The sequence below is a fragment of the Prinia subflava genome, chromosome 2, assembly GCF_021018805.1.
Source record: "Prinia subflava isolate CZ2003 ecotype Zambia chromosome 2, Cam_Psub_1.2, whole genome shotgun sequence".
Lineage (NCBI taxonomy): Eukaryota > Metazoa > Chordata > Aves > Passeriformes > Cisticolidae > Prinia > Prinia subflava.
Genome location: NC_086248.1, coordinates 100277825 through 100304458, shown reverse-complemented (window position 1 = coordinate 100304458; position 26634 = coordinate 100277825). Strand labels below are relative to the sequence as shown.

General features: G+C 37.5%; 1 protein-coding gene across 1 annotated transcript in view; it reads left to right on the top strand.

Moving 5' to 3' along the window:
* Nucleotides 1–26634, top strand: part of NRXN1 (neurexin 1) — a 460909-nt gene that overhangs the window by 60541 nt on the left and 373734 nt on the right. Inside the window, exon 5 of the mRNA XM_063391213.1 lies at nt 8962–9165. Coding sequence (XP_063247283.1) covers nt 8962–9165 — 204 coding nt within the window. The remainder of the gene's footprint in view (nt 1–8961; nt 9166–26634) is intronic.

The window sequence follows — 26634 nt, the reverse complement described above, 5'->3', positions numbered from 1 at the left end:
TCCTAGTTTTGGTCGCCTCAAATATGTTCATGTGAGCATTGACACATATTCAGGTGCAGTGTATGCCTCTGCCCACGCAGGAGAAAAATCCATACATGCCAAGCAGCACCTAGTGCAAGCCTTTGCAGTGTTGGGAATTCCAAAAACAATCAAAACTGATAACGGCCCAGGGTATGTGTCCAAGGAGTTCCTAGAATTTGTCCAGCAGTGGGGAGTGGAGCATAAAACTGGCATCCCTCACTCCCCCACAGGTCAAGCTGTGATCGAGCGTGCACACCAAACGCTCAAACAGGTTCTGGCTAGGCAGAACTGCTCGGCTTCGTGGATGACACCACAGCAGAAGCTCTGCAAAGCCATGTTCACCATCAATTTTCTAAACTGTTCATTTGAAAACATGAGTCCACCTGTGGTACGTCATTTTAACAGTGGTGATCAGTTTAAATTGTCTCAGCGTCCACCGGTTTTGATTAGGGATCCTGAAACTTGGGAAACCAGAGGTCCCTATGAGCTTGTGACCTGGGGTCGTGGCTATGCATGTGTGGCTACTCCCTCAGGCCCTCGGTGGATTCCCCAGAAGTGGGTGAAACCTTTTGTCCCCAAAAATCCAGCTCCAGCAGAAGGGGACGAGAAGCAAGTGACTGATGCTTCGAAGAGAAGACGCCGCCGGATGGAAGAGAAAGATCCTCCTTAGAGGTGGATTCCTTCTGGCAGAAACAGGAACTTTTAACATGTTTTAAAAATGTTTATTTTTCCCTTCCAGAGAAAACCTACCTCCCACTCAACCCTATGATGAACCCCATCCAAGTTGTCATCCTGCTAATGCTGAACAGTCTGGCAGCTGCATGGATCATCCCTCAGCCACGTCAGAACGTCTGGGTAACCCTGGCACAGACACTTCAGCAAGAAAACATATGTTTGTCCACTGCAGCAGCTAAGAATCCTATGTCTACCTGTCTGGTAGGAATTCCTTTGCAGGCTGGAGAATTTCCAGCAGGCTTGGACAAATACAGGTCCAACGAAATTCCAGAGGCACACACTCCACAACCACACCAAGATCAGCAAAAGCAAGGTGTGTTCACCATGAACCCCTTAGCGGAATGGGTGCAGGGTTTGCCCAGGGTAGCTCATGAACCCCAGGAGTTAGAACTATTGGGTTCCTCCCCTGCCACATACTGCATCCATTTCTCTGTCATCCCAAAACCCTCTAGCACTGACGAGTACCACCTTATAAGGCAGTTCCGGGGAGAATTTACTGCAAAGAGGTGGTGTCATAATATAAGCCACATTGCATCAGACAACCCATCCCACTCCAAACCCAGAAGCCTCCCTAGAGGATTGTTCTTGGTTTGTGGGGATCGGGCATGGGCAGGAATTCCATCCCGGCTTTTCGGAGGGCCATGTACCATAGGGCGATTGTCCGTGTTGACACCCAACCAAACTTTAATTCGTGAATGGACACACAAAAACAAATCGGCTGACAAAATTCAAAAAAGGAGTGCTGACAATTTGGACCCAAATTGTAATTCAGACATTTTTCATTGGGCAAAGTCAAAAAGAGTTGCTGTATCCCTGTTTCTTCCGTGGGTAGCAGCAGCCAAAGCTCTAGGTGAATTGGGCCAACTAGAGTGCTGGGTGGTCAAGCAGGCTAATTTAACATCCATCGCCATCAGCTCCCTCCTAGAAGACGAGGAGATTACCAGACAGGCCACGATCCAGAACCGTGCTGCTATCGATTATCTCTTGCTATTGCATGGACATGAATGCCAGGAATTTGAAGGACTCTGTTGCATGAATTTGTCCTCAAAGGCTCCAAACATCCATGCTGCCCTCCGAAGCATGAACAACATGATCGGACAAGTGAAGCAAGAATCAGAAGATTGGATCAAGGAACTGTTCAAGGGCTGGGGACTCACTGGGTGGTGGACTTCTGTAGTCAAAACAATTTTGTTACTTTTTGTTATCCTTTTCCTTGTAACCATAGCATTCGGGATCCTACGCTGTTTGATTTTCAAGGCTATTAATGGCCTCATATCTTCTACCTCAGAAGTCAACCATATAGAGTTGGCAAAGCTAAAGCGGTCCGGTCTCCCTACCAACCATAAGTGGTGGGAAACCCACACTCCGTGTTAAACAGAATTTGAGAATTTCTCTCTGTATCTTTTTAAACAAAAAAAGGAGGAGATGTTACATCCCCCTGGGGAAATGGTTTCTTCTCCCTCAGGGACCCCTGGAACTCCTGTCATGTAGTCTGACCCTTCCTTCCCCTTCTGACCCCATTGGCTGTGTGCCAGCTAGCCCCTCCCTCAGAGACCCTAAGATAAAGGGTCCCCTGTCCCCCGGGAGCGCTCTCTCTCCTGGAACATCAACCTGGAATAAAGCAGCAGAAAGGGTGAGAGCCTCTTTTGAATCCTTATCCTGTCTTTCTTGATATAATCCTCCAAGGCCTGAGAAGGGCTGAGCTAGCTGAGACCCTTTGAGGGGAATAGAGGTTTTATATCACTAAACCTAAAATTTATTTACTGAAAACGTAAGTTATTTTCATCTAGTTTGATTATTTTTTTCCAAATTAGGCAGATGAAAAGAAAATGTACTCTTTAGAAATAAAACCCCCAATGAACGTTTTAAGTTGTGTGTCAGTAGATATGTGCAGCTATGTAGTACGGATACCACCATATTATCAGCATTTGAAAGTAGATCCTCAGATTCTTCTGCGGGCTTTCTCTGTCTTATTTTTGGACTATTTATGCCTTTGGCTCATGGCCAGCTGTTCGGAGCTCTCCAGGCTGCTGCTCCTGGTGGAGTGGAGCCGGCAGAGGGATGAGGAGCTGCCGGATGCAGCCCTCGGTTAAACATGGCTGGTGTACCACCCTGTGGCCAAACTCTCCTATTACACAGGGGCTCAAGCAAAAAAAAAAAGGATTTGCCTTTTTTTTTTTTTTTAATTTCCACTGAAAAGCCAGGAAACATGTGCCTTAGAGACATAAACACATGCAGATCTGCGAAGAACCAAAAGCAGGCTTCATCATAGCATTTCCCATATTCGTATTGGGTGATGTTTTAAAGAAATCTTTGCTTTTTTGTGTGTGTGCGGTTTTTTTCTTTTCTTCTTTTTTCTTTTTTTCTTTCTTTTTTCTTTTTTTTCTTCTTTCTTTCTTTTTTCTTTTTTTCTTTTTTTTTTTTTTTTTTTTTTTTTTCCCACGCCTTATTTTCAGCATTATTCAGCTTAAGGCTTCATTTCCCCTGTGCATTTCCCTGGTGGGAATGGTGGTGCTGGAGTGGTGGTGTTGGCTCCTCCACAACATTTGGTTCTTGTCCAACAGAAATATGTGTGTCACTTCAATAGGATGACATCATTTCCTACTTCTAGGTTTCCCTCTCCAGAGGGAACTGCACTGAAAGGAGAAGTCTTCTCAGTAATACTCATATCCCAAGTGGTCATGCATTAATAAGATTATAGCTTTTGGGATTCTGAAAGCGTCGTGCTGGCATCCTACCACACAAAGTTATTATAACCACTACCCGTGTGTAGGAACTCAAACTTTTGTATTTGGTGATATAAGCAGCACATTTACTATTGTTCAAACTAATTTAAATAAAAGGGGAACACGCTCATTTCAGCAAACAATAACAGTTTCACAAAGAAAAGAAAGCTTTAGAATAAAATACAGGGATTAAACAACTAGAATATTTAACATTAAGTAATTAAGATGTCTTCAGTAAAAAAGAAAAAAAAATTGAGCTACTTTTTATTGCCATTTAATTTTTTTCACATTATTTCACCTGAAATACGAGTGCTAATATCTATACGTGGATGTTTAGTGTACAATACAGAAGTGAAATAATTCCAGCTCATTAGTGCACAAAACCCCTGGAACATGACTGTGGTCTGTTTTGATTTGTGTATACTTAAAATTATATATATATACACACCCATATATATTTATATCCACATCCATTTTATCCTGTTGCAAGTTATACTTGATTTTTTTCTTGATTTTCGGTAAGGTTAAACTTCAGCATAATCTATAGATTTGCTTTAGTAGGTTATGAAAACTCTGGCAGATGGATGGACAGATGTCACAGCAATATAATTTGGCGTCCTATCTTACTTTGTGGATCACTGAGTGAGTGTCTGTCTCTTGGCAAAGCCTTTTGCAGGTGTATTCTATTGACTAGGTGGCCAGAAACAACAGTAAAATCATCAAACAGGAGTAAGAAAGAGTAAGCATGCAAACAAAGGTTGATGAAGGTGACATTTCTGAAGAGAAAATCTGTTTAAAGTAGAGTGTGGGTAGATGTCTATATTGTGCATGCACAGGCCCCTACATAAACATATACACGTTGAAGAAATGTAGCTTTCATTCCTTGTGTTATACCTGGATGCTTTAAAATTTTAAATTAAGAATAATAGAGGTGGTAGATGGTAGATAGATGGCATGAAAAATCAGGTGTTCTAAATATTATACTAATTCCATCACTGTCTTAAATTAACTTATTGGTGCTGTGAGTTCAAGTTGTAGCAAACTTACAGTGTGACTTAGAACCTCAGTCCTGAAATAATACCAGTGTAGGAATTGCGAAGATTCAATTTCAGCTTCTATTCATATATTATCCAGTTAATAATCACATGCAGAGAATTGTTTTTATCGGATTGATGGAAATGTTCCCTATAAGTCTCCAAGGCTACAGCTTTGAGCTCAGGTGGGCTGAAGAAGATGCCATGGAGAAACACAAAACACCTGGGAAGAGAACAAAAAGTTCAAATTTGACTGAATAGCAGCCAATATATTTAAATATTCCACAATTTCTAGGAGTAAAATCATATGTATCAGGGAGCATTTTCAGGATACAACATTGTTGCTCTACTTGTAAATAAAATAGCATCAGAGAGCAAACCTGAACACTTGATTACTGATGATCCAGATTGCTCATACATATCCTGACATGACTCTGGACTGTATAGTCTGTCATTTCTGGGCAAAGTTTGTGTGGGATTTTAGTGACAGCAGACACAGAGGGTGATTTCATGCTTTAAAAATGACTCTGTGGGATGCAATGCAATCCTCATATTATTGTAGACACACTGAGACTGGAAAAGCAGGAAAAACTTAATAATTCTGTCTTTGGGACAGAATTATTTCTGTCTTCACAGGCATCACAAGGGGTCCAGAGGAAACAACATCCAGTTTTATTAATTAAAGTATGTGCAATAGGCACTCACCAGGAATCATGTCTTTAAAACAACTTCACTCCAAAACCTAGAACCCTTAAAGACAAAATTCAAATGAATTTCAAATGCCTAGTCCATTTTTTTTTTTCACTTTAATTTAAATAAGCTGTGAATCAAAGAATAGCATCTATTCAGGAAATTCTACTTTGCTCTAAAAATATCCAGTTCAGCATTTCTGAGGGTAAGAGCAGATGCAGGAAAGTTTCCAGAAGAGTTGGTGCCTCAGTCTCTTGAGCAATTTAGGTAATTCCAGCTCAAGTGGAAATTAAGGTCCTGAATCACCTCTCACGTCAGTACTGATCTGTGCATCCTTGGGTTTAGACACAGAGATAATTGAGGTGGAGTGTGTATGTGTGTATATGTCGGAAAGAAGAATATCTACCTGTGAAGATTTTAATAAGAAACAAACTGAAGAAAAATAATTGAGAGGGGAACGGAACTCTTCAGTGGGGTTGTTTTGGAATTTTGTTCACTTGTATGTTTGGTTGGCCTTTTTTTACCACAGGAGCGGGAAAAGTTTGAATTGTCAGGTTTATAACACTGTCAAAGAATGACTGTATAAAACATTTTTTATATAAATCTCTGTATTATATAATGCTATTTATTTCTTAACAACTCTACTGCATACATTTATCTGCTGCCACAAAAAAAAATTGTCAGTGATTATTCTGTAAGGATTTTCTGCTGTTTTTCTCTTCAGCACTATGATTCCAACAGTGAAGTTGGAACCTGTTACTCTTTTCCTTCTTTCTTTAAAGGAATATCATATCCTGAGCTAAACTTAGTCTATTACCATTTGATCTATTAAGGATCTATTAAGAGAAAGCTGAACAAGAGAAAAAAGGCATTCTGCTAGCACTTATGTGGGAATATTTGGCAGTGTAGATTTCATGTAAAGATGAGACACCTCCTTGGAGTTAGTTAGTCCAAAGTAAAAAGAAAAAAAAAAAGAGAGAGAGAAATTAATACACCTTTTTAGCTGAATTGTCCCTTCAAGATTTTTGTAGCTGGTGCTTCTTGTCATTCAAGTCACCTTCTTACTGACCAGACCTTGTAAATTAGCGATCCATTCCTTCAGGTTTTGTGCTTGGTTCTGCTTTGTTTGTGGTTTGGATTTTTTGGGGGTTGTTTTTTGTTTGTTTTTGATTTTTTTGTTGTTGCTTTTCATTTGCCTTTGCATTTTTGGTTTGTTTTCTTTCTGGTTTTGGTTTTGCTTGGGTTTTTTGGTTTTGGTTTTGTTTGTTTGTTTTTGTTGATAGTTTGCAGAGGGTTTGGGGTTGGTTGGTTGGTTGGTTTTTTCTCCTTTTTCTCTCCCCCATGATACTTTCATATTTAGAAAGCCTCTGCCTTGGAAAGGATATATTGACATATTAAAAGGAGCTAGTTGACATGAGGGGGCTTCCCTCATTGTCCAGAGCTTTTAAGTCATTTGCTCTTCTGTTCAGTATCTTTGGTCTGTTCTTCGAACATCTGTTCTCAAAATACCGGCACAGTATGGCTTAGGAGGATTAAGTATCTAATCACATCAGGTCTGCTCACCATGGAGTTGCTCACAGGCCATCTCCAATTAAGTCTCCAGTTAAGTTCCTTCTCTTTTTTCTGCGATTTTAAAAAAAATATCTCAAATAGTTATAGGAAAGCTGGCTAACAGTAGTAGTGCTGATTCTGATAGCTCTCTTTTTCACATTATCCTAAGATAATTTGTTAGCAACAGAACTCTAGCATTATTGACTGTTGGGTTTGTTCTGTATTTGAAAACCCTACGTACCATTAATGTGGTGAATTTTTATTGACAATACAAAATACCTTTTATTTTCTGTTATATTAGCATGTAACTTTAGGGTCTTTTCCTGGAATTCTTTACCTAAATTATATATACTTTGATAAAAATCTTGGGAAATTTTTATGCATGGACTAGACAGCTAGATGTAGGAAGGAATTGAAAGCCCCTGTTCATTACTTCCCCCAAAAAGCTAATAAACAAACAAGGAAACCCACAAAACCCCAACCCTCAAACTAACAAATAAAATCCCCAAATTATCAAAAAACAAATAACCTTCTACTCTTTGAAGGTTATTTGAAAACTCTTTGACTCGAAATCACTTTTCAAATTGTTGCAAGTTAAGTATTTTATCTACTTTACAGAAAAAAATTTAGATTTAAAATATACTGAAAACATGATTACCTGCATAGTCAGAAATCATCAAACCTGCAAATGCAGTCTTATAACCTGTTACATTGAGGATTCCCACAACAGTCTCAGTAACCACTTTTTTCTCAATATCAGACTGTTTTCTTCAAATTTGTATTGGGGGAATTTAAAATTCTTTGCACAGGAGAAGGTTGCCCAGAGAACCTGGGAATGTTCAAGACCATGTTGGATGGGGCTCTGAGGAACCTGACCGAGTGGGAGGTGACCCTGCCCATGGCAGGGGACATTGGTGGATCTGGGTGGAACTGGGTGATCTTTAAGGTTCCTCCTAACCCAAGCCATTTTCTGATTGTTTTAGGGAAAATACCATCGGTTTTGCCTCTCACAGAATTAGGAGAACATGTTGTCCTTCCATGGATCGTGTAGGCTGGAAGTCTTGAAGAGCTGATCTGCCTTTAGCAGTATACAAGATATGCTATGGGAACAATTTTGGCAAAAGCAGTGGTGATACTTACTTAACATAATATCAGTAGCATTAGTCCTTGAAAATATTATTGCATGTTGACACCACAATAAGCTTTTAGATAAGGGTCTCTGTTACACTGAAGCAAATTGAAGCATAGAGAAGCTTCCCATAGATGGTCTCTGCCCACAATGTTTGATTGGCCTGCCAAAAAGGACTTACTAATACGTTTCAGAAATGCATTTCCTTTGCTTTCTAGGAACTGCAGTGCCTCCCTCTGAGCAGAGGTGCAGTCTCTTTGCTACTATTCTCATTACCAGCCTGGAGGTTGGAAAAAGAAGGCTTGTGACTGGTTGCTCTGGGGTCTAACAGACTGTGACTGCTCCGTGCCAGAGCCTCTGGCCAGGAGAGTTTCCTGGAATGTCTGAAAGTGACAGTTCTTGCTCGTCTTGGGGGTTTTAAAATGTTACCCTCAATATGCCAATTCCAGTCTCAATCCTCGTGCTGAGATTGTCATAGTGTTCATACAAGCGTTTTGGAGTCCGTACTATGGCTTTTGTAGTCATGGAAAAACCTGTGCCTCATCCAAAGGGCATGCTGGGGACAGTCACACATTTCAGGAGGATTTTTGCTCACTGTATGACAATTGCAAGCCACGGCTGTAGCAATGCCAGTAGGTTTATACATGAAGCATCCTAAGGTGATTATCTAGGAAAATGACAATCAGGCATGGACTTTTGTTACACTGTTAAGGTTACCTGAATACCTTTTACTCATCTGACCTATTTTGAGCAGTACAGGCCTGTCTTGATTGCTTTACAGGTGGTTTTACTGATCTCCTTGAAGATCCACACGTGACTGGCTGGGTCATTAAAGAACAATTTATTTTCTTTAAAAATCACCAAGATATGCCACTCAACAACAAAACAAATCCAAACAAATCCTAAAATCCCCAAATCTGACTTCCTTTGTGTCTCCCAGTAATAATAATGAAAAGCAATATCTAGTTTTTCTGTGTCATGCTGACTGAATATACATTTACCATCTTACCTTTAAGGAGTTTCAGTAGACAGAGCATAATTCTTTAACAACTGATTTTCTCCTTTGTGTTTCCAGAGGCAACAATTTTAAGCTATGATGGAAGTATGTTTATGAAAATACAGCTTCCTGTTGTGATGCACACAGAGGCCGAAGATGTTTCTTTAAGGTTCAGGTCTCAGCGAGCTTATGGCATTCTAATGGCGACAACTTCCAGGGAATCTGCAGATACCCTTCGGTTAGAGCTGGATGCAGGACGGGTTAAGCTAACGGTCAACCTAGGTAACAACCTCTTCCTTCAAGAAATTAACATTTTCTTTACATTTTTCTTTTTGCTTGCAAACATTTATGAAGCCTGTTTTAACATTAAAAGTAAACTGAAATGATATATAAACACGTCAACACGGCATTTGCATATGTACACAAATACACAGCCATTATTACAATTTATTTTGTTTTCTTTTTCATTTTTGTATTCTTTATTTAGTCTTAACATTACCCATCACAATATTTTTGTACTGTTGTGTATACTAAAAAAAGAAGACAAGTTCATCAGTGGTATTTTTCGGCTAAAGTTTTTTTTCATTGTGAAGATTGGTCTCCCTCCACAATTTCTTCAGAATAGCAATTCCACAATTTCAATGAGCAAGCAGAAACAATATATATGTAGGTCAGCTCAGTTTTACTCCTACCAATTAATCTAGGACATGCAAATATATCAAAGACTTTCTGGTTTAAACACTGAAAATGTTGCAGTTAGATACTCCCACTGATGGATTTCTTGGTCTCCTTTTTTTAGGTGTCAAATCTATATTAAATCCATCTCCTCTTTTTTGAACAATTCTGTAGTGGTATTTGTGTAGTATCGAACGATAACACAACCCTTCAATGCCCAAAGACTGCGGCCCTCAGCAAACAGCCTTGTGAACACAGGAGGCACAAGCCCTTTTACAGAAAAAGAAAAAAAAATTGTTTCCTTGTTTAAAATATGATAGACACAAAGTCAGGCTATAGTTTTCTCTAGTTTAAAAATAAAAAAGTAAATAAAGAAATAAAAGTGCTTCTGCCACCCTTATGAATACGTCCAAGTCAGGACCTGAAACAGAACATTCTCAGGAAAACGCACGTCCCATGCAGCTATTCCCATTCAGGCGGCTGCTGTTTTTAAAGGGAATTAAGTATTTTATTGCTTTAGTCATGGATTTAGAAAGCACCGGTGGGCAGTGGGGCATAAGAAAATAACCACCTGACCCTCCACCTCATCCAAGTGTCGCTCACTGAAACGCTGCCCTGGTGTTTAGCGGTGAGGAGGGAGACAGAGGAGTAAAGAAAGGGTGTGGCGGGTGACCCCTCCGTGCCTGGCCCCTCCTGCAGGGCTGCCACGGCGGGAGGCTCCGAGCCTTTCTGTAAAGGGGGTGTGCGGGTGCTGCTCCTCGGCTGTTTGCAACCACTTTTCTGATGCGGTTGACGACACATGACAAACTCAGCTATATGGAAACAAAATCTAGGTTTGATGGTATACATGTTCCTCAAAGGTGTAAACCAGGAGTAGCCGTACAAACCAAGTAGCGTGGTGTAGGGTTTGGGGTTTGTTTTTTGGTTTTGTTTTGGTTTGGTTTTTTTAAGTAATAAATGGATGCAGGTAGCCTAGCAGAGGTCATGCACAGATCAGGTTATTCCTTTACATACAAAACACCACCCCCTGCCTAATTGTGTAGTTCTGAAAAATCAATAAAAAGTAAATAAATTCATGCCCTAACTATATTGATCCTTCTCCAACACCACCCTTTTTTTTCCTTACTCTTATTTATTTGTTTGTTTATTTGTTTATTTATTTAGTTAGGCAAGAAAACAATCCTAAAATAGAAAAGATTCTCTTCATTCTCTAGTGCTTATAAATATGGGAATTTTTTTCCCCCCTCTGTATTATTATAACTTTAAAGTAGTCACTGGTCATTTCTAAAATCTAGACACAAAGGATATGTAAACCCACAGCCCCTTATTTCTGGGTCTGGGTGATGAGCTCTGTGTGTCAGTCCTTAGCTTTTGAAGATAAGCCTTTGAGGTTATACTATCCACATATTGTCCAAGGTGTCTGATTGTGGCCTGGCCTGCTCTATTACCCATTGTGACGGAGCACTTTCTAATTGCACTGAGAGAAATTACCTGTTCTTTCACAGATGGGGAGAAAGCTGCAGCCTGCCTCAGTTAAGCATCTTTGACTTTTAATCCTGATTTTTCACTTAGATTTGTCACCATGTAGCTTTGTTTGAAATTGGCCATTTTTACCCTATTTGTCGTTTCTATTGGTAAAGACTTTTCGCAGTATATCCGGGTTATAACACTATGTAAAGACTGATGACATGGAGTGGCCATATTTGCATGTGTCTGTCCCCGGAAGGGTGGACTGTGATTTTATTGGATGTCTGCAGCTATTACCTTGAAGGATAAATTTTCATTTTTCATCTATTCTTCCCCATCTAGACTGTATCAGGATTAACTGTAATTCCAGTAAGTGCCTATTCAAACTTTTTAAAATGTTATTCCACCATTATAAAATATGCAAACTAGAATGACAAAAATTGTCGACAGCTTGCAAGCATTTGATAATTTATTAATGAAATGTGATTATTAATTATCATTGTGTAAAAAGTCATCATATACTTTAGCACTTGTTTTTTTCCTTCCCATGGGACATGACATTACCTGGAATATTAGAAAGGAAGCATTCTACAGCTTGTAAACAAGCCTAGAGGAAATGGTACCTGTAGTACTGTATTATTCTAGATAGGCTAATTTATATTTACAGTAGCCATAGAATCTTTGAACCAGCATTTCTGATAAGCTGTTACACATTTTTCCCCCATCTCCTCCTTCAAATTTTCCTGATATTTTACCTTCAACTTGCAGTTAACTTGTTGGAACATAATAGTTTTTACTACAAAAATTTCTATTTTACAATCCCCTTTGACAATTGCCTGTATTTACTGGCTGGTTATAGCACAATTTGGTTTCCCTAAGTCTTCAATTTATGGAAATGTGATGCATTGCAATAAGGACATTATTAAGTCTGAGAATGAATGACCATATTTCTATGATGATTTTTTACACGCTAATTATGTTAAAAATTCTTGATTTGAACAATTTTTTTCTGTGATATGCATGTTTATGAAACAGAGGGAAACATTTGCCAGATGAATGGACTAAATTTTAACTTCTCTGATATTATTTGGATTAAGAGGCTATATTCTGAAAGGAGAAAAAGGACTGTGATTTTATTTTGAGTCTATGGAATTCCTGAATGGTGTCAACAAAATTATTGATAGTAAGTATGGTAGATTTGAGTTTTGGGTTGTTTTTTTGTTTCCATTTCTAACAGGTTTTGCAGTCCAGGGGACTGTCTTTATGAAAATAGGAAAAAAAAGGTAAACAACAAACTACACAGGTTTAATTTGTAGTTGGTAAGAGTTAAAATATATTAACATAACATTCCTTAATAGTTTTATAACCCATATTGAAAAACAAGGATTTGAAGTTATTCTTAATGTGTCGTTTGCTAATAGATTTTTCAATTAATAATTTTTACAAGACAAAACCACAGGATTTGTATTAAAAAACAAAAAAAATCTTGAGGCAAGTGTTTAATTTAAAATGTTCTTAAATTCAGAGAGATTTCCATATAATAAAGGAAATGCTTATAATCACCAAGGCATAAAGATATCGTCCTCATATTAAAAAGAAAATAATAAAAGAGTATAAGATTCTCACTTATAAACACAAATATTTCCTGTTTCCACTTACTAAAATATATGAAATCATGAAAAATCTCAGAAGCATTTTCTTGGTCTGCCACAGGACACTATTCTTTTCTACTAATGAAATCTCAATTAGGAAAAAAACAAGTGTAAGATAAGCAGCTTTTTGGGCAGAACTGTAATGATGTTGTCTACTGCTGGTTTTTTTTTTTCCTAGGAAAAGCAATATTGCTTTTTTTCTTAACTTCCTTAATAAAATCAGAAAATCCCTCTGAAAACAGAAGGAAAGAAAACTGATGTAAGGAAACCCCCTAGGAAGAAAGCCACAATATAACAGGTGTTCTCATTTTAAAATCTCTTTTGGATTAAATGATGTGTCAAAGATAAACTTAAATGGTTTCCAAGTTTCATTTCTAAGCAAGTTTTGGATCAAAAGAGAATCTGCAAACACAAATAAGCCTTTAATTAGAGGATTGCAAAGAGGAGCAATGTGTCTACTGGGTTATGTTATCTGCTGGTTGGTTATAAGTTCTTGGTCTCATACAGAAGCAACATAACCTCTCTACAAATATCCTTGGCATAAAATACTCATAAGTTATTTCTCTTTACAGTTTGTTTATAGTGGTTTTGTTGTTAGAAATGAACTTGGGTGATTAGTTCCTTCTCCCTGTGGTGCTTGTGTGTACTGAGCAGGGTTTTGTGAGCTTTCAGTATGGTAAGTACCACAATGATTTCTTATCTGCACTGGAGTTTTTCAGCAACCAGATGTTTCATGAGCAGTTTCTATAGCCTCATGTTTAGATTATGGAGAATGATTGCTCTAAGTAGTCTTTAAAAATGCTTATTAGACAATATAACTGGGTTTAGTGGGACACAATTTGTTTCAAAGCAACAGCATCCAGAACTGGAGAATTAAAGTTGCTAAACACTGTGATAGTTGAATAGCTCTCCTCTTTCTGCTGAGAGTTGGATATGTATCAATCTTCATTTTAGGTTGATAGAAGTAAATCTGGTTTTCACGATTGAAAAACTTTTTTGCTATTTCCTATTTCTGTTACTTAGATATTAGTTCTGTTAATATAACCTCAGTTTTGGGACTGAGAGTCATGTATAACAGAGTTAAGGTCAGGATGAAGGTATCTGGTTTGAATGTGGAGAGACAATTTAAAAAAAAATCAAAAACTTTAGCTGAACATCAACAAGCTTGAGAGAGGAAAAATGAAAATGTAAGCACCTTCTCCTGCTGTGAATTATAAACACAGGGAATAAAATACTGCACTTCTTCCTCCTCTCACTTTCTGCTGAAGCCTGTCTTCCGCTCTCTGCAGATCAAATGCATAAGTGTTGGCTGACAGAGCTAAGATTATGGCACCAACATTTTCTACACATGGTCATCCCTTCACCTTTAGCTGATGTCCTGTCTTGCAGAAGAGGTGGCATTTTGGGGTCTTCCTTGTCTGAAGGAAAGAATATTTCAAAATGTTAAAATGTTAATCAGATATCAGGTCACTATTAAACTTGTGTTTCATTAACAATATGTGGCATGTTAAATATTTTGTGCTAGGTTAGAAGATTGATATGCCCATAAAACCATACATCCCTAGAAATTCTGTCTCATGTCAGTCAGAAAATAACATTGCTGAAATGTTGGGTTTCTACATCCTTAAATAACTTCATTGGGTTCTTCAAGGCTACAAGTTTATGAAATCAAATTGTCCGTCAGGCAGTGAATTAAATAGTCCATTTCAATTGCAGGTACATGTAGGTCATTGCTGGGGCTGACACCAGGAGAAAGGAGAAAACCTGTTTGATGAACAGAAACAGCTGCTGTGGTTTCTGTATTAGTGTTCATAGGGTGAGAAACGCATTTAAAAATAGGACTGCAGTGAACTCTGTCGTTTTAAATAAAATGAATGTAACAGCATTTTTTGACATTGATAATTCTGTAAAAAATAAGTTGATCTCTGTAGAGGTTTTCTACATTATATACAGACTTGATAAACTAATCCTTAAAAATTGCCTAAGAATAAATAATATTTATATATATATATATATATATATATATGCCCCAAAATATTTCTCCCCTCCAAAGAAGGAATTGTTACCACTGAATTGCAAACTATCAAGCATAAATTATAAATAGTTGTGAATCCTATTGAACTGAATGGGAATTTTTCCCTAGTATTTCTTAGAGACAGAACTTCAACCCAGCACAATTTTCACTGCGGTTCAATAACAGTTTCTGAATAACTTGTGAGCAAAACCAGGTGTGCTATATTTTCATATTTTTCACTGTTGTAACCTTAAACGCTACAATCTTGACTTAAATTAGATTTTTTTTTTCAGTTTTAATGATTCCAAAATATTAGTATCTGAAAAAAACCAGGTAGCCATAAAGGCTGCTGGTTTTGATATTCAAAATGCTTTTGTCACTGATATCTGCAGTCCTTCATATTATTTCATTTTTTGGATTGTGAGGCATTATTATTATTATTATTATTATTATTATTATTATTATTATATCATTTCTGAAAATAAATTTTCTATAATTTTATATGGGTTAGCCAAGTAGTACTGTAGGGTTTTTTTTTTAATTAATTGATGCATTATACCACTAATAATATTAATTGGTAAATAGCTGTCTCTCATTTCCCAGTCTGATACTTTTGTTCAAAATGAAAAAATACAGGACACATTTTTGAATGGTGCTGTGAAAGCTTGCTCAGCTTGTGGGACACAGTGCAGGGGACACTTAGATTAGTTTTCTAGTATTCAGCTTTGCTTCTGTTGGCAGTAACTCACAGAGCAATGACACTGAATTCTATAGGACTGTCAGAAGAAAGGATTATGAATTATTGTAGGATTTCAGGAGCAGAGAGTACCATGGTAGTAAATATGTGCACAATTCCCCAGGGAATATGTGAACAAGGTTTGCAAGCTAGGTGTCCACCTTTATAAATTAAGAAGAGTTTCCTGGGCTTGGAAGGTTTTCTGTTTGTTCTTCCAGCAAAGTGCCCCTTCAGTGGTTGTATTTACATGCACCTCTCGTTCTTGTGTCTATCTAGTTATTCACCCATTCTCCATATAATTTACTGTTCCTCTCATTTTATTTTCTCTTGCCGTTTCATTTCTCTGTTCTCTATAGCTCTTAATCTTTTTTCCTTGTTTTCTATGCTCATCCTTTTAAAATTTTCCTATTCTGCAGATGTGCCCATTACAGATGATTAAGTTATTCTATTTGGAAACATCTGTTACTGATACATTTCTTTCTTGTCAAAGTATATTACAAATCCAAGTAGCTTTGTCAGATTATTGGTAAATAAGAGGAGAATTGTTTCTATTATAGAACCAGCAATGGTGTTCAATTACGTTATATCTTCAGTGTGCACATGAATTTTAAGCAGCAGAAAATCTTACATGAGGGTTACATATCCTTTTGAAAGCTACTGCTTGTAAAACTGCTATTTATTGCAAAATCCAGAATCTTCAACTGTGTTCTTTTGGATATTCCTAAATCTACTGTGATAAGCAAATTCTTAATACATTTCCATGTATTAACTTCCTACTATCTGGTGTAAAGAATTATTAGAATATATATTGTTTGCTCACTTTTTTGCTGTTCTTGGCAGTAGAAAATCATTAAGATTCAATTTTGTAGCTCCACCCAAAATGTGAGATTTTGTATTTGGCCTGTTTTCTTACAGAGTGCTTATAAATTGCATGACATTTGATCTTTTTCTCATTAAGAGTGGCTGACAGCCTAGCCAAAATACGTAAAAAAGTTTTACCATAGAGGACATGTAGCAAATCTGCAGGATACTTTCTCTGCAAGTTCAGTCAGGAACTTCCCTCTGTTTGCAGCATGAAGTTTGAAATAGTTATAAATAATTCTTTTAAAACTTTGCCTATACTTTGCATATATAGAACAGGAAGTAATTTGATTCCTTCTCATTCACTAATACCAATTTAAAGGCCCTTTTTCATATAATTTCCTGAGAACAGGGTCTGCTGCTATGCAACAAAACTGAAAACATACCTTGTCCTATTCAATCAAATTCTGATTACAATCTCCTAGTTGCTAATAGACAGCATGCAAAAAAGGGGAAAACTACTGCTTTACTCAGATATTCTCACTGGAGAGTCTCAGTCCTCAGTCCTGAAGCTGCACTAAGACCAGCCTGTCTTGTTCCAGGCACTATGTTTGCAACAAAGGTTGAAAACAGCTCAGTTCAGAAAGAGGGTTCTGATTTGAAAGTAAAAGAGCCTGCCTGTGTAAATACAGTCAGGAGGTCTAAAGTCATTAAGGAATAGCCCATAATTTATTATGTACAGCCACAGAAGCACGTTACAAGAGAGGCCTCTCATTTCTCTTTCTCTGTTGGAGTGGAAAGAAGTAGTGCTGCACAGGTTATGCCCTATGAGAGTAACACATTCATTGGCTCACTGGGGCAGAGACTGCAAAGCCATTCACCTCTTTCTGTAGTCTGCCTGTTCACCTGCTCTGGAGAAAAGTGGTGTTTCTTGAATGGTAGGAGAGTAAAGGGAACCAGCAGGGCCATGTTGATAATTTTTCAAAAGTTTGCGTACCATTCTTTGGTTTTTGTTTTGTAGAATTTCATCTGTCTCTAAAAAAACCCGTCATTTATTTTAAAAACTGTGTTCTTCTAACTCTCTTCCTGTCTGCTGGTCCTGCTCTTACATTGTCCATTGCTCTGTTGCCAGCACAAAAGGTTCAAGAGTCTATGTGATGAATTTGACTAAAGTGACCCACCAACAAAATTATTAATTTTGACTTTCTGCAGTTTTCTGACACCTGTTGTAGAACAAAACAGGATGAGGGGGAGGCAGGATGATGCAGGGACAGTAGAAAAACAACCTCTAGTAGAAATAGTACATTGCTTTTTTCAGCAACATAGATTTATGCTATCCCAAAACGAAGTCATCTGGCTGACATCTAAGCAACAGCATCCTGGAAAAGTACATGTTATGAACAGAAAGGCAGAAACATCACTTCTTGAGATGTGGAATGTTTAATCTATATCAATTAAGGAAGTGATATTTCAGACAACTGAAGAGAAATGTTGGAAAGGTTTCTGGGTAAATGCGCGCACCTTCAGTTATGTACATCACAATTATTCTCTTCTGAATTAGGCTTATGAAGCAAGCTGGATGTTGAATCTAGGAAATATCTGATGCCCAATTTTAGGGAATTTCAGGCATGAGGAAAAGCCACTGAGCATCATGAAGAGGATACATATTAAGAGATGCCAGCTAAGGGGATGCTGTGGTTTTGGGCCATTCACATGAGATAATAAAGGTTTGAAATTCACATTAAGTTGCAGCTTTTTGGGAAATTTCACATGGATGTAGTATAGCTTGAAGGAGGACTCTGAGAAGGTAACAATGAAGGCACACTGGACTTCCAAGAATGAGTTCTCTCACTGAGTGATTAAGAAAATAATTCTTGTGATATACTGATTTCTCATCTCAAGCCTTTGGTTAGCACAGAAATTTTGCAGGGAAATGCTCAAGTTATCTAAAAAGTTTCCATTTTTACCCCTTCCTTATCCAGTTATAGTTATTAACAAATCTTGAACTAATAAAGAGCATAAGAAAACTTGAATCAACTAGCTTATTATGAAGAAATCTTCAGAATAATCTTACACATTTAATTTGTCAAAGCTAGTGGTAAGATTCCTGCCTGAACCTGCTTAGCTGGGGCATGGGAGACAATCAGATCAGCAACAAAAAAACCTCAAGCCTTCATTAAAGTGAAAATAAAGGTTTTATATATGCTGGCTGACCATTTAAGAGTCTATGATCTTTACTTTCTCCCTGACAAAACTTTCAGAGTTGGCTGCTGGGAACTGAGGGCTTTGCTCTGTTGGTGCTTTCAGCCTGCATGAAGGACAGCAATAAAGTTTATTTCTTCTGTACTTATTCTTTATAAAAACTCATCTATGTATGCTCTTGCTTAGCTAACAGAGGAGAAAATTGCCATTAGTCTTCTGGCAGGCCATCAGTAAAATATTATTTCAAGTTCTCTTACTAGAAAACAGACGTTTTCCTTTTTTGCGTTCATTCATCTTACTTTTGTCTTTTAGGTCACACATTCTACCCACGGTACTTTAAAGATGTAGCTGATTTAACTAATCATCATACAATAGTAATGTATCTGTGGCTTTCTCAAGACACAGTGGTGTGCAGTGCAATAGCCACTGCACACCACTGCCATAGTAAGGCAAAAGTAAGAGCTTAAACACAAAGCTATCTATGTAAATTTGAAAATTAATTGCGCTGATTGGTGGTGAAAAATCATTGGTTTAACATTCAGGTAAAGACTTTTTTTAGCACTACCACTTAAATGTTTTCGGAAACTCCTTTAAGATTGCTGAAAAGTAATAGACTTTCCATTTGTGATTTTTCAGTGTATACTTTAATTTTTGCCATGCCAGATATAGATAGTTGTCTGTTTGGTGGATATTTGGGGCTGTCTGAGTCAGTGCCAGTGTAGTTATGTATCAATGAGCTTTGAGCACTGGAATGCTGCCAAAGTTTCACAAGCAAAGCCCAAGGGAACAGCCTGAAGTGGACTGAAGTTGTTCCCTCTAATCCTTCAGCCTGAGCTCTGAAAGGGAACAGGGGGTGGGAGATCCTGTAAAATACTAAATATGACAAGAGGACTCTTGGAGGGTAGGAAAGCAGAGATTGCTGCAAGCATGTAGCCTCTCATTTTACCAACAGGGACAAAGCAGCCTCCAGCGTGTGCTGGATGCAAGAATAAACTTGAGTTAATAAATCCTAATTTATATGCAAGGGAGCTATATGTGTCTAGCTCATACTGGTCCTTGCAAATCTTTCATAAAAGGACTTTTCAGAAAAAAGTAGGCTAGGCCTTTTAAATATTTTAATGGGAAGAAGCACTTGAAAGTAAGTTTTTCATGTATAGCAGGTCCTAAATTTTTCTTATTTTACTTTTAAGTTTTCTTCTTTTAGCTTTTGAGAAGCAAGATGACTTAATCACACTTCAGGAGTGGTGATTTAAATTATCCTCACATTTTTTCCCATGACAGAAAGTGGGTGTTACAGTCAAATCTTGCAGGGATAATAAGGAATCCTGTTCTAATCAGTAATAGCAAAGGAATTGAATAATATTTTCTTCTGGAGAAGAATATATAAAGACTAATGTAATGTCATTCATATTAGTGAACTGGGCTGCTGTGGCAGTCATTCCAGAGTAAAACTCTGCTCCCTACTGCTCCCACAGGAATCTCTGCTAACACATTCATAAGCGATTGAGAGACAAAGATGAACACTGAGATGATATTATTTGCAAATGCAATGGGATTATTTAAGAAAATCAAATTTAATGCCATGTTTGAGCATTTTCTGAGGGGCTCCAAAATGCTGAATGAGTGCACAGGAAAGTGGTAGGTGGAATTAAACAGCAATATGCACAAAGTAATTCATGCTAGAAGAAAGTCACCTTAATTATGTGAGCACAGCAGTGGAATGTGGTGGCACTGAGCTGAAGAAATTGTGCAGTCATTGTAAATAGCTCTTGTGAAAAAGCTCAATGCTCAGAAGTGATCAGAAATTCCCACAGATGGAAGTAGCTGTGGAGAGAGGAGGTAAGACCTGAAGAGAAAGCAGCATGATGCTATTATGCAGTCATGGTTTATCTGCTTCCTGAACGCTCCGTGTGTGCTCAGTTCCCGTTCCTCATGATTAACTGAAATGGGGAAAATACAGGTCACTGCAAAGCGGGGGGGCGGGGGGTTACAAGTATGGATTAGCTTTCCTACATGGGGCAGCTAGGCATGCTAGGAAAAAAACACCTGAAAGAATATGAATGTATTTTTATAAATATATGATTATACAGCTAATAAATTGATTTTTAAATTAAATGGAAATACATCAAGGACTGTCTGAGATAAGGCTGTTTTTGCAGTTCCAGAAGTCCCAAACATGCCCATCATTGGAAGCTGTGGCTGTGCTACAGTAGTAATTACCACAGAGCAGTTCTGCTTTTCTGTGCTGCTCTTGAAAGCACAGTGCTGAACTAGCTGGTCTTATGTGCCATTTCCCAGCTTAATTTGCAACTTCTTTCCCTAATTATTTCATCACTAGTTTATACCCTGTATTCAGAGATACAGGAAATTGCTAGTGAAAGTAATCACAGACTCACAGAAACATTAGGCTGCAAAAAAAAAAAAAAAAAAAAAAAAACAAAAAAACTATCATCAACTGGGTTGTATACAGTCATTCTAAACTTTGTAATCAGATTCCACGAAAATTAGAGTGTTAATACACAGATGGCAGCAGATGACACAAGCCAATATTTCAACAAATTCTCAGAAAACCTTCTTGATTAACTGACAAATCAAGTCAAATTAGGGTAAGCCATTAATTAAGCTGGCACTTTCATATTCACTAAGCATTGTGAATTTCCTTTTTTTTTTTCTTTTCCTTTAATTAGTAATAAGAGTTTTCTGACCAGAAATTTTGGTCTGTAGCTCTTGAAAAAAAGAAAATCATTGTTGGCATTCAGTATTAATAAAACATAACAGTAACTGGTGAGTTGATAATGTCTCTAAATTTATACACAAATTAAAAATACTACTTCATTAAAAACACTTTCTTTGCTCTTTCCACCTTTGTTTCTTAGGACTCTCTGTTTCTAAGATATACTGTTCTTGAGAGGAACATTTATTAATATGTTTGCAGAAAACATTATAATTATAATATTATATAATATAATTATAATATAACTATAACATTATAATTATAATTATAAATTAAAATTCTATGGAGAAACACTTCAGTCTTTCTATTGTGATACTACAGTTTGAAGACCTATTTTCAGGAACTGAAAATACCTGTTTAGAAGACTTATTTTCAGAAATGAAAATAGGTTTGTTTTTATTTTTTTCCAAAAAGAACTGTACAAAAAGATAGTAAAATCATTAATAATTTTCCTCAGAAAGCATTTAAATCTATTAAGTGAATAGGACTTTTTCCAAAAACAAAGCCTTAGTAATGCAGTGGTGCCAAGGCTGTTTCTACGGGTTATAGGTCTTAAAGGTCTAAGAACATTTTAAGGTCGTAAACAGAATTGTTTATTATATGAAAGCATGTATCTGAAGGTGCAAGAGTCCTAAATGAGCAGTCTTACAGTGTCACAATCAGTTATGAGTATAAAGTATATGAGTATAAAGTCTTAGAAATAAAATTCCAGAATAAACAGTAGTCTTAACATGGAATTAAACATAACATTCCAGCCTTAGGGTAAAACAGCCTTCAGCTCCTGACCCCAAACAGGGTTTCTGGCCGTGGGGTCGCAATAACAGAAAGGGATCACGAGATCACAAATCCCAGACAGGGGTCCCGGCTGCGGGGATCGCAGGGACAGGAAAGGTCCCGAGATTCAGGACCCGCACAGAGTCCCCGGCCGCAGGGTCGCCATGGCACTGAGGGATCCCAAACCCTGCAGAGTTCCCAGCTGCGGGATCGTAGTGACAGGAAGGAGGTCCTAAGGTCCCAAATCCCACGCAGAGTTCCCGGCCGCAGGGATCACAGGGACAGGAAGAGGGTCCCAGGGTCACAGAGCCAAGAAGGGGTCCCGGAGTCCCGGACCCTCAAAGAGTCCCCGGCAGCCCCGAACAGAGTTCAGGGGCAAATGCCACAAGGGGGAAAGGGAAGGGACGGGACCCCGGGCCCTGATCCCAGCCACAAAGGCTGCAATAGGTGCTACCTTTAGAATCCCATCCGGCTCCCTAGCAAGGCTCCTTCCTCAGGCTGCAGAAGGTAGAGGTTGGATCAATAGATCAGATTGATCAATCAATACCATCACTTCCAACCCAGAGGCTTTTATCCATAAGTCACAAATGCATATTTATATCTTTATCTACACACTACCCAATCTAGGTGCAACTTTCTAAGTTCATAAAACTACGAAAAACTATGAAAAGCAGCATCAAAAACCTACACATATAGCATATCTATCAGTGCAAAAACTCTGTCTTACTAGCATAAAAGTTCTATCTTATTGTGCGTAAAAATTCTATCTTGTTATGTGAAAAACTCTATCTTAACACATGTAAAAAACTTTATCTTATTTGTGCAAAATTCATACCAAAAGTTATAAACAGTACTCTATTTTTGTTGTGTCTAAACTCTATCACTAGGCCTGAAGCTCTGTACTTCTACACTAACAGCTAGGCACTTAGGGTATGTGAAGCTTAAAACTGAGGCTTAGATTTCTACTTTATGCATATATGGCTTTATATATTCTAATTTTTCTAAAGGTTTTAATTCAATCCCTTCACATTTCACTCTCTGTGGAGGATTCATGGAAACATGGACTCCAACACAGTGGTGCTGTGTTATCTCAACAACTTTTCAAGGAAAACCAACCAAATTGCCATCTCTCTGCAGGTAGATTCTGCTTTTCTGATCAGTACATCACAGGCTCACAGCTGTCGTTCTGTCCTAATATACACCTGTAAAGAACTCATAGAATAAGTATTTGTGATTCTTTTTTTTAATAGAATGGACATGCATTTGGTAAAAAATAAGAGAAAGGGGAAACAGAATCAAAGAGAGTGAAACTGGAAGGGGGAGTCTGGTTCTCGCTACTGCAGCCAGTGAGCATTGCAGTAGGTCTGGCATATGTTGAGGGGAATTGCCAAGTTTATGTCTGTCCCTCTCATATTAATAGATACTACTTCTAAATGACTGAAAAAATGCAACTAATTTCAGTGAGAGTCAGATCTGATCCTATTTTTCAGCTTTTGTGTGGCAAGGAGAGCCAAGTTGCTCAGGGAATGTTTGGCTCCCTCTTCTTCAATCAAAGAAAGAAATGAAAAATTACAAGGGTGCCAAACCAAAATTTTGCATAAATCAAAATTATTTTGATACGTCTATATTTTTTTCTGCTGGAAGTCTGGAATAAATTCCTGGTAAGGAATTATTTTACTCTTTCAGCACTAACACCAGTGAAATCTGGTTATAGACAGTATTATAGACAGATGGGTACATGGGTATAGAGCTTTTGTCCTTTCCATATGTAGCACAGAAATGAAGTTGTCCACCTATTAGTATAAACAAGTTCACCAAATCCATTTTCTGAGTCATCTGTGGCATTTTGATGGCCTCTCCTTTACTGTATCTGCAAAAAACCTTTGTGTGAGTGTGTATTAGTTTTAGCTCCATGGCTGTTTCAGAACGGTGGCTCTTTTATCCTTGCTTCACTTCTCTGCAGCAAGGCATCGTTTCCTAAGTTCAGTCTTGATGAAAGAGCCAAGCAAGCTCTTAGCTGCAACATTATTCTTCATTAATGTTATAAGAGTAATTCATTTTTCAATGTGCCCTTTTTTTGAAGAGCTGATAACATTAAAAACATCTACCCAGTGCATGTCACTGATGAGCAGTTACTTATATTAAAAGCACTTATTCTGTATCTAGGACATTTTGCATTTATGTCTATTAAAATGCATGAAACATCTATCATTACATTTTAAGCACTCAGTAGCTTATTGCTGGAACTACATAACTGCTTTCTTATTATCTCTTCTTGACAATAACTTTAATGAATTATATTCAGGTAGCTGTTGAAATTTCCATCCAAGCACATTACTTTTTCGGATGACATGTCAAGAGGTTAACTTATGCTCCCTTCCAGCTGATTTCTAGGCCTCAATACATCAGACAAGTCACTCCAAAGGAGATATTGCTCTGTTGAGCTAAGACATCAAGATAAAGTTGGCTTTCTGAGATGCAGTCCCCTTTGGGAAGTGTGCAAGGAATTCTTCAGCAGTTATTGGTCTAGGCAGTCTTGAAGCAACAAGACACAAGATGAAGACCAAGACATGGAATGAGAAAAAGCAATTAAAAGAGAAAGGGAGCTGGTTCATGTAGCTTATACTAATTCTTGGGTATTATTCCTCATTCATTTTGTATTCTGTGAGATTTTCCTCCAGGGCATGAAGTGCATGTGTGTAGAAATAAAATTTCATTAGTTAAAAGTTCCTCTCTGTCTCTGCACATTAAAGCTTTTCTCACTAGTAGTAAAATCTGTCTGGAAAAGAAAGCTCAAATAGGTAAGTCAACAATTCCATCTTTCACTTACATGCCATGAACTGTTTACATATGACTTGTGGAAATTGCGTCAGAGTGAAAAATAATAATCATGCTCACTGGCATTTATGGAGTTACAGTTTTACCAATATGTAAGTACTGTAATTGTTGAATATTGGTGCAAATTCCCTGCTGAATTTTTGTTGTGGTTACTGGTATAGTTTGAACTGTGTCTGCAGTTTTTGCTGTGTAACATTTCAGCAGCTTGAAAGCAAGTCTGCTGTTTCCTAGGAGGAAACCACACTGTTTGCTCTGGGAGGAAGTATTCTTGCATCTCCAGCTAACAAGAGACAGCTGACAGCATCACTGACATGATACAAGACACTTAGGAACTCAGCTGATGAGCTAATTGGCTGTGAATAAGAGCAGCACTACCTCTGAAAGTCAGCAACATGGATTCTTGATTCCCTAAAATTGCATAAATCAAGATACAGAGCACCCCTTAAGAAAGTACAAGTAGGCACTTCTGTCAAGAAGCTTACTTGTTTTGTTAAATAAAAAATTGTCACTCTCTGACGCTGAGCACAATCCCAAAGAGATGATAAATGGCACCAGGAGCATTGGAGAGATTCTCTCAAGGTTAAAAACAATTCCATGTACTAAAGCAAAGATTTTCTTCTATGGAAAGTGCATACCCATCAAAGTCAGTGGAGGCTGATCTTAGAACAGGGATCAACCTTTGTATTCATCTATTCATAATTTCCGAAAACAATCCGAAATGTCTATTTTAGTCCTCCTTCCTTGGCTCCAGTCTGCCGAGAAGCATCCAAGAATAAGCAGTGTCCATAAATTGTGCTTTTTGGTCCATGATGATTATAAAAGTATTTTAAAACAGTTAAATAATCAATAATAATAATAAACATTTAAATATTATTCTCATTATTCTTAATTAGGCAAAATGTTATAATTCCGCTTTTAAATTACAACAAAGAAAACAACAAATAAAGGATATGAGTGTGAAATTCAGTTGTAACTATTTTATAACTACTGTTTTTGGGATGAAGACACCTGTAATTAAGAGGAGCTTATTCTTAAAATAAAGTCACAGTCCAAATTCTCTTCCTTTCTATACCAGCTAGTTTCCAATCTGCTTATTCTTAAGAACATTGTGCAAGATATAAGGGTAAAAGGAAATATTTAAATGTTTTTTTCTGTTATGTTAATGTATCTAAACATAAAGATATTTTTTCTATAAAAAGGTAAATTATGGATAAGCATACTTAAGTTTTGCTTATATGTATTTTAAAATGTAACAAGTTTTGACAGCCATGGTTTTGATATAAATGGGCACAGTCAATATCAGTGTCAGAAAGGCTAACGTGTCAAAGCTGTTTCTGCTTTTTTTCCTGTTGTCACTTATAAACCAGCACTTAAAATCCAATATGCAACAAATATTCCAATTCTCCCACTGGAAAAAAAAAATAAATAATCAAATGTGTACCTACTTTTTCTACAAAGATTATTGTAAGTTAGGTTATTTTTACTTCACTGGGTTTAAGTGGAAAGAAGTAGCACAGGTTTTTCAGGTTCCTAAGGGTACATTTGGAGATCAGCAGAATCTGTTGCCTGGAGCACCTTCATCTCTCAGTCTTTTTTGTTTCTTTGTTTATCAGCTGAATGACAGCGATTAAGGTCCAGGATATAAAAGTTATTTAGATAGCCATGTTATTGTGACATCTTTCTTCCAAGTCAGAATTCCTCCAGATCTCTTGGGCTCAGAGGAGACAGCAAAATTCCCCTGGAAGCTCAGGGCACCTTATTTGAACAGTAACTGATAGAGATGATGTCTAAGGAAATACAGATTATGGTGTAGCTCACTCCATTTCTTTGAAAACTTAGAGGAATGTTCTTGCTGGTC